The following is a 14,663-nucleotide window of genomic DNA, read 5'->3' as shown; positions in this document are numbered from 1 at the left end:
CCACCTCTTCTGCCTCCTGCCTGGCTCTCATCGACTCTGGTTCGGAAGCAAGTTTTGTTGATGAGAGATGGGCACGTGAACATGACATTCCTCTTACTGACCTTGATGATTCCACTACTGTGCTCGCGTTGGATGCTAGTATAATTTCTAAGGTTCGTCGCTCCACCCGACCGGTGAGTCTCACCATCTCAGGGAACCATCAAGAGACAATATCTTTTTTTACTTTTCAGTCCCCCTTTACTCCTATTGTTTTGGGCCACCCATGGCTAGCTAAACACAATCCCCATATTAATTGGACTAATGGTTCTATCTTGTCTTGGAGTCTTTCGTGTCATGTTGATTGTCTAGTGTCTGCCATTCCTCCTGTTTCCTCTGTTTCTGTGTTTCAGGAAGAAGCCGGGGATTTGTCTGGAGTGCCAGGGGAGTACATCGATCTGCGAGTGGTTTTCAGTCGTGCCCGGACCACTTCTCTTCCTCCCCATTGACCTTACGATTGCGCTATCGATCTTCTTCCTGGTACTACTCCTCCTCGCGGTCGGTTGTATTCTTTATCTGCGCCCGAGCGTGAGGCCTTAGAGAAGTATCTCTCCGAGTCTATTGCAGCTGGTACTATCGTTTCTTCCTCCTCTCCCGCTGGTGCTGGATTTTTTTTTGTGAAAAAGAAGGACGGTTCTTTACGTCCCTGCATTGACTATCGTGGACTGAATGACATCACTATTAAGAACCGCTATCCCTTGCCTCTCATGTCTTCAGCCTTTGAGATCTTGCAGGGGGCGAAATTTTTCACAAAACTAGATCTACGCAATGCGTACCATTTAGTGCGAATCAAGGAAGGAGATGAGTGGAAGACCGCGTTTAACACGCCCCTCGGCCACTTTGAATACCGGGTTCTTCCCTTCGGTTTGGTCAACGCTCCCGCTGTCTTTCAGGCTCTTATTAATGATGTCCTGAGAGATATGCTTAACGTCTTCGTGTTTGTATAGATGACATACTTATTTTCTCACCCTCCTTCCAAGTGCACGTCCAGCATGTTCGTCGAGTCCTGCAACGCCTCTTAGAGAACCGCCTCTTTGTTAAAGCAGAGAAATGCATATTCCATTCTCCGTCAGTTACGTTTCTGGGATCTGTCGTTTCCGCTGAGGGAATAAGTATGGACCCTTCCAAGGTTCAAGCCGTCATTGATTGGCCTATACCCGATTCCCGAGTTGCTCTTCAGCGCTTCTTAGGTTTTGCTAATTTTTGTAGATGGTTTATTCAAAATTTTAAGTCAGGTGGCTGCCCCACTTACTGCGCTCACCTCGGTCAAGTCCCGTTTTACTTGGACCGAGGCGACCCAGTCTGCGTTCGACCTTCTGAAGACATTATTTACCTCCGCTCCTATTCTTATCAATCCTGACATCGAGAGACAATTCATCGTCGAGGTCGACGCGTCGGATGTGGGGGTGGGGGCGGTACTTTCACAGCGCTCACCTTTAGACGATAAGGTTCACCCGTGTGCATTCTATTCACATCGTCTCTCTTCTGCGGAGCGCAATTATGATGTAGGTAACCATGAGTTATTGGCCATTCGTCTGGCGTTAGGTGAGTGGCGCCATTGGTCAGAGGGCTCTTCACAGCCATTCATTGTCTGGACATATTACAGGAATCTTGAGTATATTTGATCCGCTAAGAGGCTCAATGCTCGTCAGGCTCGTTGGGCGCTTTTTTCTGTCGATTCAATTTCACGATTTCCTATAGACCTGGTTCTAAGAACACCAAGCCTGATGCTTTATCTCGTCTGTTCGGCTCCTCAGAGGATGCCGCAACCAAGGAGAACATTCTCCCCCGGGGGTGTGTGGTAGGGGCTGCCGTTTGGGGGGTTGAGCGGATAGTTAGACGGGCTCTAGACCGCGCTGTTACTCCACGACAGTGTCCCAAGCAATTATTATTCGTTCCCGAACCTGTCCATCCGGCAGTTCTCCATTGGGGGCATTCGTCTAAAGTCTCAGTTCATCCTGGTGTCAGGGGTACGCTCGCCGTTATTCGTCAAAGATTTTGGTGGCCTATTAGAGAACGTGATATTCGCCGTCACGTATCCGCGTGTCCTGTCTGCGCCCAGACTAAGTCTGGCAATTCACCCCCCGCCGGTTTACTCCGGCCACTTCCTACTCCGTCTCGTCCATGGTCGCATATCGCCTTAGATTTCGTCACGGGCCTCCCTCCATCCATGGGGAATACCGTCATCCTCACAGTGGTGGATCGATTTTCTAAGGCCGCCCACTTCGTTCCACTTCCCAAATTACCCTCTGCAAGAGAGACAGCTCAGGCGGTAGTAAATCATGTCTTCAAGCTCCACGGTCTCACCACAGATGTTGTTTCTGATAGGGGTCCGCAATTTATCTCTCAATTTTGGAGGGAGTTCTGCCGACAGATCGGCGCCAACGTCAGCTTATCGTCAGGTTATCACCCCCAAACTAACGGCAGGCAGAACGGGCCAATCAGATTTTAGGTCGTATGCTCCATAGTCTAGCATTCCAGGCTCCTTCCTCCTGGTGCGAACAGTTGCCGTGGGCTGAATATGGGCATAATTCATTACCGTCATCCGCCAAGGGGCTTTCCCCTTTTAACTGTTGCCTCGGTTATCAACCCCCGCTCTTCCCCTCTCAAGAGCTCATGGTTTCCGTTCCATCGGTTGAGGCATTCATTCAGAGATGCCATCGTACGTGGAGGAGGGTGAAAGCTGCTCTTTGTCGGACCAAGGCTCGCTCTCGCCGAGCAGCCAACCGTCGTCGCGTTAAGGCCCCTAGATATGTTTGCGGTCAGCGAGTCTGGCTCTCCACCATTAATCTTCCTCTACAGTCCAGCTCCCGTAAGCTCTCGCCACGGTACATAGGACCTTTTTCCATTATTAAGGTTCTCAACCCCGTTACTGTCAAACTCAAACTTCCTCCCAGTCTTCGACGCATCCATCCCGTATTTCACGTGTCTTGCTTTAAGTCCGTTATTCGGATGCCCACCTGCCCTGTCCCTCCGCCCCCTACCCTTGTTGAGGGTTCTCCGATCTATACTGTCCGCAGGCTTCTTGATGTTCGTCCTCGGGGTCGCGGTTTCCAGTGTCTGGTTGATTGGGAGGGATACGGTCCTGAGGAGAGAAGCTGGATTCCATCTCGGGACGTCCTGGACCGCTCGCTCATCGAGGATTTCCATCGCTCTCGCCAGACTTCACCTTTGGGAGCGCCAGGGGGCGCTCGTTGAAGGGGGGGTACTGTCATAAACCGGTCTCTTCCTTCTGTTTGTTTTCCTCCTTTCACACACGCGCACACTCATACAGCTGATTACTATTATCTCAGCGCTCGCGCTGCGCACACACACTCTAATCAGTCCCATTCATGTTTCTTCTCCTTACCTCTCTCGCAGCTGTTTTCCGTTAGAATCAACACTTACACTGATTATCTCTCACCTGATCCTTTTTGTCTCTCTGATTCTCTCGGCTACTTCTAGTCACTGTTTGCTCTGTCTTTTGTCGGATTATTGTAGAACGTAGTGTGTTCGCTCCGTTTCTCGGTCACTTCTTTTCAGCAGTTTTCCTCTTGTGTGTCCCCTAGTCTTGTCTAGTCCTGTCCCGTCCTGCTCAGTTGTTACGTGAGTAAGAGTTGGTCATTAACCATTGTTCTCTGCCCAGTTCACCTCCTGTCAGTGGACCTTCACTTACCTGCCGCCTGCGAGCGGTTAGCGCCGGACACGGGGACGGAGAACTGTGTTTGCTCTCTGTTCTTCTGGCACTGGATTCCGGTCCCCTTTCACCTGTCCATCAAGGATCCTCTTTTGTTATTTCACAGACCTGCATCTGTCGACGGCAGTCTCCTTGTTTGAAGTTTTGGACAATAAACTGTACTGCATAACCTCTGCTTTTGGGTCCTCTCTTCTGAACTGTGATAGCATCTCTGGAGAGATCTGAAAATGGCTGTCCACCAACGTTTACCATCTAATCTGACAGAACTACAGAGGCAAGGAGGAATGGCAGAGGATCCCCAAATCCAGGTGTGAAAAACTTCACCAACTTTCCCAAAAAGACTCATGGCAGTATTAGATCAAAAGGGTGCTTCTACTAAATTCTGGGCAAAGGGTCTGAATACTTAGGACCATGTGATATTACAGTTTTTCTTTTTTCATAAATGTGCAAAAATGTCAACAATTCTGTGTTTTTTCTTTCAATATGGGGTGCTGTGTGTACATTAATGATAAAAAAAGAACTTGATTTTAGCAAATGGCTGCAATATAACAAAGAGTGAAAAATTTAAGGGGGTCTGAATACTTTCCGTACCCACTGAATGTATATATATATATATATATATATATATATATATATATATATATTACTCAAATTTAATTGCAGTGATTGCTGGTATTTGGGAAAATTATTTTGACATTTCATCAGAAGTTTCTCCTTCACCAATAAGCACAAATCAGTAGAAAATTAACTGCATGGTTTATTTTGGTCGCTGTGATTTTGCCAAGTAAGACATGTTCCTGGATCAACATCTTCTGATGATCCTTGGTTCAACAGTATTGTCAGACTTAACCCAATCCCTACCCATAATTTATTCTTAAAATCAGTGGGAAATGATAGCTGATTAACATGGGTATAGAAGCACCTAACTCTTGTTGTAAGCCTAAAATAGATATTTTCTGAAAATCTCATTTCTGATTGGTTGATTGGAATTTTTCTCCAGGATCAACAAGGATGTTGTACTTGGTGGAATCATGCTCGCTGTTTATTTGACCTAATCTAGTGTTCAGATTTATAACAGGATATAAATTAGAGGCTAAATAAACACCAAAGACTTTCGGTACAAAACAAAACAAAAAACAAAAAAACAACAACACCAATCTCAAATATTATAACAGAGAAATTCCTAATAGTAATTCCAATAATTCCAAATTGCATTAATGTTTCTATTTTAAAGCAATGGCAAAAAAAATCAGCTAACCAAAACCAAAAAAGAGGGCACACCTAGCATGCCGAGGGTTATGCCACTGCCTGCTGTAGATAGGACAAGTTCTTGTGGTCTGTCCACAAAATGAAAGAATACTTGGACACCTCTAGTCAGTGGTGCCACTCTTCTAGTGAAATTCTTACAGCTAAAAATTCTTATGTTTTTTTTTCTTCATCTGAAGACAGGCTTATGAAAAAGGAGGAGCATAAATGAGCTTTATCTATGATTAATCTCTTAGAGAAATGCTCCTACTCCCACTTCAGATGCATCCACCTCAACCATTCAGGGTCTGGATGTACTAAAATTTGGGCAAAAGACAACCATTTCTTTAATCTGTCTAACGACTTCAAAGCTTCACCAGTCCAGTGAATACGAGTGGGTGAACTCTTAGTAAGAGCAGAAATGGGTGCAGAAATTTTGCTGATTTGCTGAAGTTGCAAATAAACCTCCTATTGAACTTGGCAAAGCCAAGTAATCTCTGTACCTGCTTCATTTTTCTGGGTTATGGCAGATACCTTGTTTGGTTCCATCTGGATGCTTTCTTGAGAGACAACGTAACTTGGGACACAAGAAACAAAAATATGTTTCTCAAGAAAGTTTCATCAGAACCTGTTTGACATGGTGAATATGTTCCTGTAGAGAGTTTGAGAAAATGATTATGTCTTAATAATAATTAATGTCATTTTGATAGACAAACAAAAAATGATTGAACATCTCCCTCATAAATGGATGAATGCTTGAAACAATGCTGGGGCATTAGCTAACCCGAAGGGCATGAATTGGTATTCCCAGTGGACAGTTGGGGTACTGAAGGCTGTCTTCCTTTAGTGTTAATTATGTCAACTATTTTTTTATATAGTCTTAGTACTGCGTCAAATGTACTTTTTATTTAAATCATATTTAGTCAACTTATTTTAGTTTTAGTAATAAAGCAAAAAGCCGGACAGAGTACATGTTGAACAGAAAAGCTCAGATTGGGGTATTTAAGCTCTTGTTACCTGGCAACCTTAAATTAAAGTCTTGTACAGCAGTCTGAAATGTTTTGGCTCCACTCTTTTCAACAAAAATAAAAATGTTTTTGTAAGGTTTTGCTCTTTTAACTAGATTTTCTTTATGTCTTTAGTACACCCCTCCTGCTTCCTTCATGGCTGGGAGTAAAGAAATTCTGGCAGCAGCTGAAGAGATGAGTGCTTGTTCCCAACCCATTACTAGATTTGACACCTATACCCCATGAATACTTAGATTTGAGAGAAGTATTTAGCAAAAAATGTGTTACCAAGCTACACCTCATAGATCATACAATTGTGCTATTGAACTTATCCCTTTTTCTTAATTTATTGTTTGCCTTAATTTTATGTTCTATGCTTGTTTTGTAACTTATCTTGTATATTGCATATTATGTCACTTCTGTCTGCTGTTTGGCTGTTCATTTGTTGTATATGTTATTTCCCTTATGTAAAGTGTCCTTGGGTATTTGAAAGGCACTATATAAATAAAAGATTATTATTATTATTATTATTATTACAGTACTATTCTTACTGTTTTACGGCCACTGTCTGAATGGGCAAACACTTGCTGAAGAGTGTTTGTGAACACCAGTAGATCTAAGCAAATGATAGACTGTTGCATCTAAGGCCTAATCTAGTGCACAATCACAGAACAAGGAGATTATGCAAGCAGTTTTAGCCTCCTCAGAAGCAAAGGTGGAAGGTTGAAGTACAAAGATGAGAGAAACTTGAGTCAGCAAACCCATGCAGGTACCAGGCTTACCATCATAATGCTGAGGGGCTGGGACCTTGTGTTACTGCTTATGGTGGAGGGTCTGGGGCTGGTGCTACCACAGGTTCTCGAGGCATGAGCTTGGAGGTGTTGCAGAGACTTCCTAATCTGGTTCACAGCATCTGTCAGCAGCCAAGTAGCCAGCTATGAAGTCACTGAGGTCCAAACCTCAAAAATAACAGTTCAAAAATAAAATTTGTTCTCTGAATGACTAATTTGCTGTTAAACTCCTCATATGAATGTCTGCTTGTATAATACAGTTTAATTAATAATAATTAGTGTCTGTGGTATAAAAATCATTGCTGCAAGACGCTGTCGGAGTGAACAGGGCTATTTGATCTGGGAAAAAAGGTCTAAGTAATCCAAGTAAGGTTCACAAGAGAACAGGCATTCACCAAATATCTGCCTAAACAAAATAACTTTAAAGTGAAGAGAAAGTAAAAGTGACGTGTAGTGTTCCATACTCAGAATTTGTGCTCTGCATTTAACCCATCCAAGAACTCACACACAGAAGTGAGTAGTGAACACTCTCTCACACACACACACACACACACACACACACACACACACACACACACACACACACACACAACGTGGCCAAATAACCAGATCGGTGGGCAGCAATTTTTTGCTGTGGGGCCCAGGGAGCAGTTGGTAGTGCCTTGCTCAAGGGTCTCACCTTAGTTGTGGCACTGAAGGTGGAAGAGAGCTTTGTAATGATTTGTATTGTAAAAAGCGCCATACAAATAAACTTGTATTGAATTGAAAAAATTTAATTGTGCTCTCTGTTTCCCTCCGCTGGACAGACCATGGTGTGACACTACTGTAAATGCTCAAAGACTGCTATTTGACTGTCTCATTAGCTTTTATCATTTAACTCAACTTATTTCCCATTTGAACTTCTTAAATTAAAAATACAGACTCAAAAGTTTAGAAGTGGATACTCCTTTGGAACAAAATATATCGCTGTGGAATGAAGACTAACTCTAATCATGTACCACAGGGCTCGGTTTTCTTTGTGATCCAATAACACTTGCTTGAGGACATTAATCACTGTTTAGTGATAAACCCATCTGCTTGATGCTTTTGAGGACACCAGTTTGTTAATAAACCAGGCAGCATCTCTCCGCTGTTCTTCCACGTTCGTCACTTCTGAGTGGCGCATGTGCACCTCATACGTCATCCTCCCGGGGCTGCTTCCATGTATAACCTTTGGTGCAAGCTAGATTAAAGTGATTATTACATTTTGAATATGGATTTTTTTTTCTAACACAAACACACTGATTCGCTACAGGAGGCCTTTGTTCATACCCCCGGAGCCGTGTGAGACACTTTTTTTATAATGGATGGATGCGCTTTATTTCACTTCTTTTGGAGTGATGAACTGCAACACCCACTCACTGCTATTAAACAGCTTGGAAGATCAAAGACAATTTTTAATATAACTCTGATTAGATTCGTCTTAAAGAAGAAAAACATATACTCCTAGGATGCCTGAGGGTGAGTAATTCATGGGCTAATAAATTTTTTTTTTAGGTGAACTTACCATTAAATATACAGTTAGAGGGGCAAAAATGTATCTTTCTGCTTATAGACGAATATTCTTTTTCTTTTAAAGATTCAGACAAGACTGCTAGACAAAACAAAACAACCACACACATCACCAGACAAATGACATGAGGTGTCCTTTTTACACTTACAGCTATGCAAAATGCTGAATGGATAAGTAGGTGAAAGCATATCCATCTGGAAGTAATCTTTGCAGGTTTTAGTCAACAGTCAGCTATAGGCATTAAAACCTGTAGTTCTGATCCTTTGCAATGTGAGCACCCTGGGGGATGAAAGATATGAACAGATTTAGATTTCATGAAAGTGAGAATGGACGAAGAAGGATGTTGGGATGCAAATAAACAAAACAAGAAAAAAATCTTTATATATTCAAAACCATCAAAACCACTGCTTTTTTGTTTAAATATCAAGACACAACATCCCAAAACCTTCTTCAAGTATGCAACAAATTTAACTGTAAAAAAAACAATAGTACAGTATTGTAGCTTTATTTCCTTAGGGAATAAGCAGGATTAATAAATCAATGTATCTTTGAATATGAACATATGAAGAGGAAACACATTTACACATTAATATTCTTCTAAGCAGTCTTAGGATAATGTTTGTTTGTTTGTTTGTTTTGCTTCTTGCTAATTTTAATTATAGGATTAATTTTCTTGAAAGAAAAAAAATTAAAATTTCAACAGAAGACTGTACAAATGCCATAGTAACTGTAAATTACCTTATATAAATGTTTATTAGATTCAATGGATGATATAATGCATGATGCAATGCATGAGGCTAATTAGTAGAAATCGACCAATAAAATGACCAACCCCATTTGGGTAAAACAACAACAACAACAACATTTAAACAGCCTATACGTCATGTTCTGGAGAGTTTCAAGAAACATCCTCCTTGCTCAAAAACAACTACAGTACTCAGCTGTCAGACACGCCTGGAACTTCTGGCTTCTATTGTCAGATGAAACTAAAAGAAAGAGCTTTTTGGCAGCAGACCGACCAGATCAAAATTGCAAGTTGTATCATGTACCTATTAGGTCGTCTCCTGCAGGTCAACTACAAAAAGCTAATAACGCTTTCTCTCATGACGTCAAGATGCCTTTATATTACACGCCTGTTGCGCGTTCATGGAGCAAAGCTCGCGCACTCAGCTGAAATACTACGACGGGTTCACAGCTGGGACTAAGAAGGGAACGTTTTGCCTCAAAAATGCAACAATGTTCAGACAGATGAAGAAGCACATGAACGGACACCCAACGGTCAGCATTAACATGAAAAACTAATACTAGTTCAAAAACTGATGGATCCTGCGAAAATTAATGAACAGAACAGTCTGGTTGCTACCTGGATAGTCGACTTGTGTGTTTCCTTTGAGCGTCAAGCGAAGAGCTTCTGTCAACAGTCCAAAGTGCTCTGAAATGTGAAGCGCGCTGTCAATCATCATTATCATCATCATCATCATCATCATCATCATCATCATCATCTGTACCTAATGATGATGCTGATGCGCCGGGCTGCGCTGAGGTGTTCACCAAATTGAGACTAACGGATAAATGAACGGCTTTTACCTCACGAAATCCAACACTGACTCAAAATAAATGTTTTAAGTATTCCTAATGATGTTTTCCGAGCAGGCTGATTTAAATTTCAGCTTTAACATGAGCGAGGAAGACCGGTTAACTCTTCTGGATGAGGACTGGAGCGACTCACCAGTGGAGACGCTCTCACGCGCGGGCTTCATCGCCCTGTCAGTGTTCCTGGGATTCATCATGACTTTCGGTTTTTTCAATAACTTTATCGTATTAGTCCTCTTCTGTAAGTTTAAGACGCTCAGGACGCCAGTTAACGTGCTGCTTCTTAACATTAGCGTCAGTGACATGCTGGTGTGTATGTTCGGGACGACCCTGAGCTTCGCGTCCAGTGTGCGGGGACGGTGGCTGCTCGGACGGCACGGCTGCATGTGGTACGGCTTTATCAACTCCTGCTTCGGTACGTAAACATAATACATTAATAATGTACTAGATATCATTTCATTCTATTATTTAAGTCTATTATTCTATTAATATAATTTCATTCTATTATTATTATTATTATTATAACTTTTTTACAAGTTGTAGGCTATAGTGGTACATTTTCAACTTAAAACTCAAAATGGATAACATTTCTAACACATTTTAAACCTGTCGATTTATTGCTAACATAAGGATGTTTGTTTTGATTTCTTTAATTAAAACTATTGTTTCAAACACAAAATTATTGTAACATGTAGTAAGAATGTTTGATTTCATCATTGTAACGTACTGAGAATGTTTGATTTCATCATTGTAACGTACTGAGAATGTTTGATTTCATCATTGTAACGTACTGAGAATGTTTGATTTCATCATTGTAACGTACTGAGAATGTTTTAATTTCATCATTGTAACATGTACTGAGAATGTTTGATTTCATCACAAGAACACAACAAATGATCTCCTTTCAAGTTGGTAATGTCAATTATCATTTGATGATCATTTAATATCAACAGGTAATTCAATGCAAACAATTCAAGGTGTTTCCAAACACATTTACATGTACTATATACATTTGGCTGAAGCTTTTATGCAATTCAGGGTACAATATATATATATATATATATATATATATATATATATATATATATATATATATATATATATATATATATATATATATATATATACACACGCACACATTTATTTATTTTTTCCATTTAATGCATTCTTGAAATCGAACCCAATGATCCCTGTTATACATTTCAAAGGTTGTAAGGTTAAGATTTACTGTAACTGTAATTAAGTAATTAAGATACTGATAATTAAGATACTAAGATAATTTAAAGATACTGTAATTGAGACTTACAGTACCATAACTGCATTTCAGTAACTACATAGTACTGTTATTATGTAATACATCAGTATACCACTGTAATTCATTCATTTGAATATAGATTTCAGTAGATATAAAAATTTTATATAGAATTAATTGTATTTTTATCCTAGGTACTACTGACATTCAATTCAACCAGACACAATTATAACAAAATATCAAATTCTTTAATTAAAACACAAATACAAAAATACACAGTCTTCCAATGCTGGAACAGTCTTCCAATGCTGGAAAAGTGTATCTTCACCATTTCTTTTTGCAGTGCACTATATTGTATTCCCTGGATTTATCTTCACAAAGAATATTCAGGCAACAGAAAAATAATATGGAAAAATATAATCCGTCAAATAATAGATATGAAGGCATTTTCAAAAAAACGTATGCTGCTCCAAAACGTAGGCCACATTTGCTCAACATCAACTTTGTAACAGAGAGAAACGTATTCCCTGAAAAACAAGAAGAAAATACACATTTTTAGAAGTCAAACCCAATATATAATATACAAACCTCTCAAAATCATAGTGAAGTTCTTCTCTTACCATGAATTATCAGTCTCAGTGTGGCTGACCTGCTCATGACACACACACACACACACACACACACACACACACACACACACACACACACACACACACACACACACACACACACAAACACACACACACACACACACACACACACACACACACACACACACACACACACACACACACACACATTGAAGTACATCTTAAATTCCATAAAAGAAAATTAAAAAAAGACTATAAAAAAATAATGCTAAAACTGGAAAGTCATTTGTTAATTAAAACGACAGTGCAGTTTACAGTGGTAAAGTTTATGTTACTGCCGTATTTACGAGTAAATATTACTAGGTTAAACTGGTGTGCAAAAAAATAAACAAAAAAAAAAAAATACAGAAAAAATATATATATGTAGGACCTTGTTTGGTCTTTCTGATGTCTTTTTTTAATAGATCGCATTAGTGATACTATCTATGGATGCGGGACAGTAAACTGATGTCCCGGTATATTTAGTATAATGTCACATGTATGATCTGTTTTAGTTTAGTTTTCGGTCTCCCTTACTCTGCCTAGTTAGTTTCCGTGGTTTTTGATGAATTAGCTCAACAACTGTTTCTGTTCTACTTGATTACTTTCCCAGTATTTAAAGCCTATGTTCTCCATTGTTCCTTTGTCTGCTATTGATGTTCATTCATTTGGATTTGTGTTTGGTTGTGCCTATTCTCTCCTGTGGATTATTAAAAGTACTCTTTTGAATAGCAGACCCTCAAAAGTTAGTATAGTTTAGCAGCGTTTTCCTCTTATTAATTTTTCAGTTGTTGCAAGCAATTTAACATGTCCAGTGTAGACAGTCCAGTCTTGAAGAGTTGTGCCATTGTAGACATGGTGTAAGGCAAATCCTGTCAATCTAAATGTAAGAAATTAGCAAAATACAAAACTTCAATAGAATGATGCCAAAGAGGCCATTACGGCAAATAGAGTAGTTTTACAGCAATTTTAAAAAAATTTAGTAAGTCTCTGTATGTGGTGTTTGACTGTGACGAGTGGGGCGGGGCCTGGGGACGTGGGAGCGAGGCCGGTGGAGTGATTGGAGATGAGCTACACCTGTAGCTCACCAGAGGGGACCAGGCCTGGGCTTCTCTTGTCCTTCACTGTCGTCGCTCCAGTTTTATATCTTTCCATCTCCTCCGTGGGCCTCGAGACCTGTGGGTCGAACATGCACTCAATATTTGGTAGGGGCTCCTTTTGCTTTAATTACTGCCTCAATTCAGCGTGGTATGGAGGTGATCAGTTTGTGGCACTGCTGAGGTGGTCTGGAAGCCCAGGTCTCTTTGACAGTGGCCTTCAGCTTATCTGGATTTTTTGGTCTCTTGTTTCTTATGTTCCTCTTGACAATCCCCCATAGATTATCTATGGGGTTCATGTCTGGTGAGTTTGCTGGCCAGTCAAGCACACCAACACCATGGTCATTTAACCAACTTTTGGTGCTTTTGGCAGTGTGGGTAGGTGCCAAATCCTGCTGGAAAATGAAATCAGCATCTTCAAAAAGCTGGTCAGCAGAAGGAAGCATGAAGTGCTCCAAAATTTGTTGGCAAACGGGTGCAGTGACTTTGGTTTTCAAAAAACACAATGGACCAACACCAGCAGATGACATTGCACCCAAATCATCACAGAATGTGGAAACTTAACACTGGACTTCAAGCAACTTGGGCTATGAGCTTCTCCACCCTTCCTCCAGGTTCTATGACCTTGGTTTCCGAATGAAATACAAAACTTGCTCTCATCTGAAAAGAGGGCTTTGGACCACTGGGCAACAGTCCAGTTCTTCTTCTCCTTAGCCCAGGTAAGACACCTCGGACGTTGTCCGTGGTTCACCAAATCCCTTGACACGTCTGTGTGTGGTGGCTCTTGATGCCTTGACCCCATACTAAGTCCATTCCTTGTGAAGTTCACTCAAATTCTTGAATTTGTTAAACTGAATTTAATACAAGAGTTTCACAATTTGAGTTGAATTACTGGAATTAATGAACTTTTCCATGACATTCTAATTTATTGAGATGCAACTGTATATATCAGTCAAACTGCACCAGAGTTTGTTTAAAAAAGCAAACAGAGAGACCCACATTTTCAGGAAGTCTTGGTCTTTATGTTTGATGAGCAGCGTTATTCAAAACATCCACACTTACAAAGCAATCACAGCAGGGTTTGTTTTTAAATAAACCAAACCTTCCCTATGTGAGCACACAATATATTCGTTTATTTGGTCTGGAGGGCATTGATGGATATTATGCTGCTGATGTTATTGTTAGAGGTGAAGAGATGAATATTTGATGATCTGATTTCAACAGCTGGTGATATGTTTTACAAAACTAATAACCCTGAAACAAGAAACTCGCATATCCTTGACTTCACAGTATGAATGTGTGTGGGTTTGTAACATTAAGAGGAGAAATTGTGAAGGTTTTAATACTGTTTGCGCTTTAGTGGTGGAAAAAATGTATCCCAGATACGTACACATAATCTGTTAGACATTCAATGTTTCTTTCTTCAGCAGTCTTTCTATACAAGTTGTTTTAGATCAGTCACCCGTTTTTTCTTTATTTTTTATGTTTACCGCTATAATTTGTTTCCCCAGTGTTAAGGAAACAGGTAACCAGTATTTAATATATACAGGCATGAATATTTAGTAAATATTATGTCATGATTTTCTAGCTCTAGGTGCACAGACTTTAGCAATAGTTCAAAAGGAAAGATGCTGTGTTTTGTTACACAGTGGTTTATGCCTGAAGCTTTGGCTATGTCAACGATTGCGTTTTAGAATAGATTCCCATCTGAAATGTAGGTTCCATAAAAAACATGATGCATGAATATTAATATAACATAAGAATGTTTTCTATTGCAATGTTTGT

The 14,663-nt window shown here is 40.3% G+C and overlaps 1 protein-coding gene across 1 annotated transcript in view; it reads left to right on the top strand.

Annotated features, from left to right (window-relative positions):
* The first annotated feature begins 9,796 nt into the window (after positions 1–9,796).
* LOC132152750 (vertebrate ancient opsin-like) overlaps positions 9,797–14,663 on the top strand; it is a 405,745-nt gene continuing 400,878 nt past the window's right edge. The window contains exon 1 of the mRNA XM_059561616.1: positions 9,797–10,315. Coding sequence (XP_059417599.1) covers positions 9,943–10,315 — 373 coding nt within the window. The 5' untranslated portion in view covers positions 9,797–9,942. The remainder of the gene's footprint in view (positions 10,316–14,663) is intronic.

The sequence above is a fragment of the Carassius carassius genome, chromosome 11 (genome assembly GCF_963082965.1).
Source record: "Carassius carassius chromosome 11, fCarCar2.1, whole genome shotgun sequence".
Lineage (NCBI taxonomy): Eukaryota > Metazoa > Chordata > Actinopteri > Cypriniformes > Cyprinidae > Carassius > Carassius carassius.
This window is presented reverse-complemented; position numbering and strand designations above follow the sequence as displayed.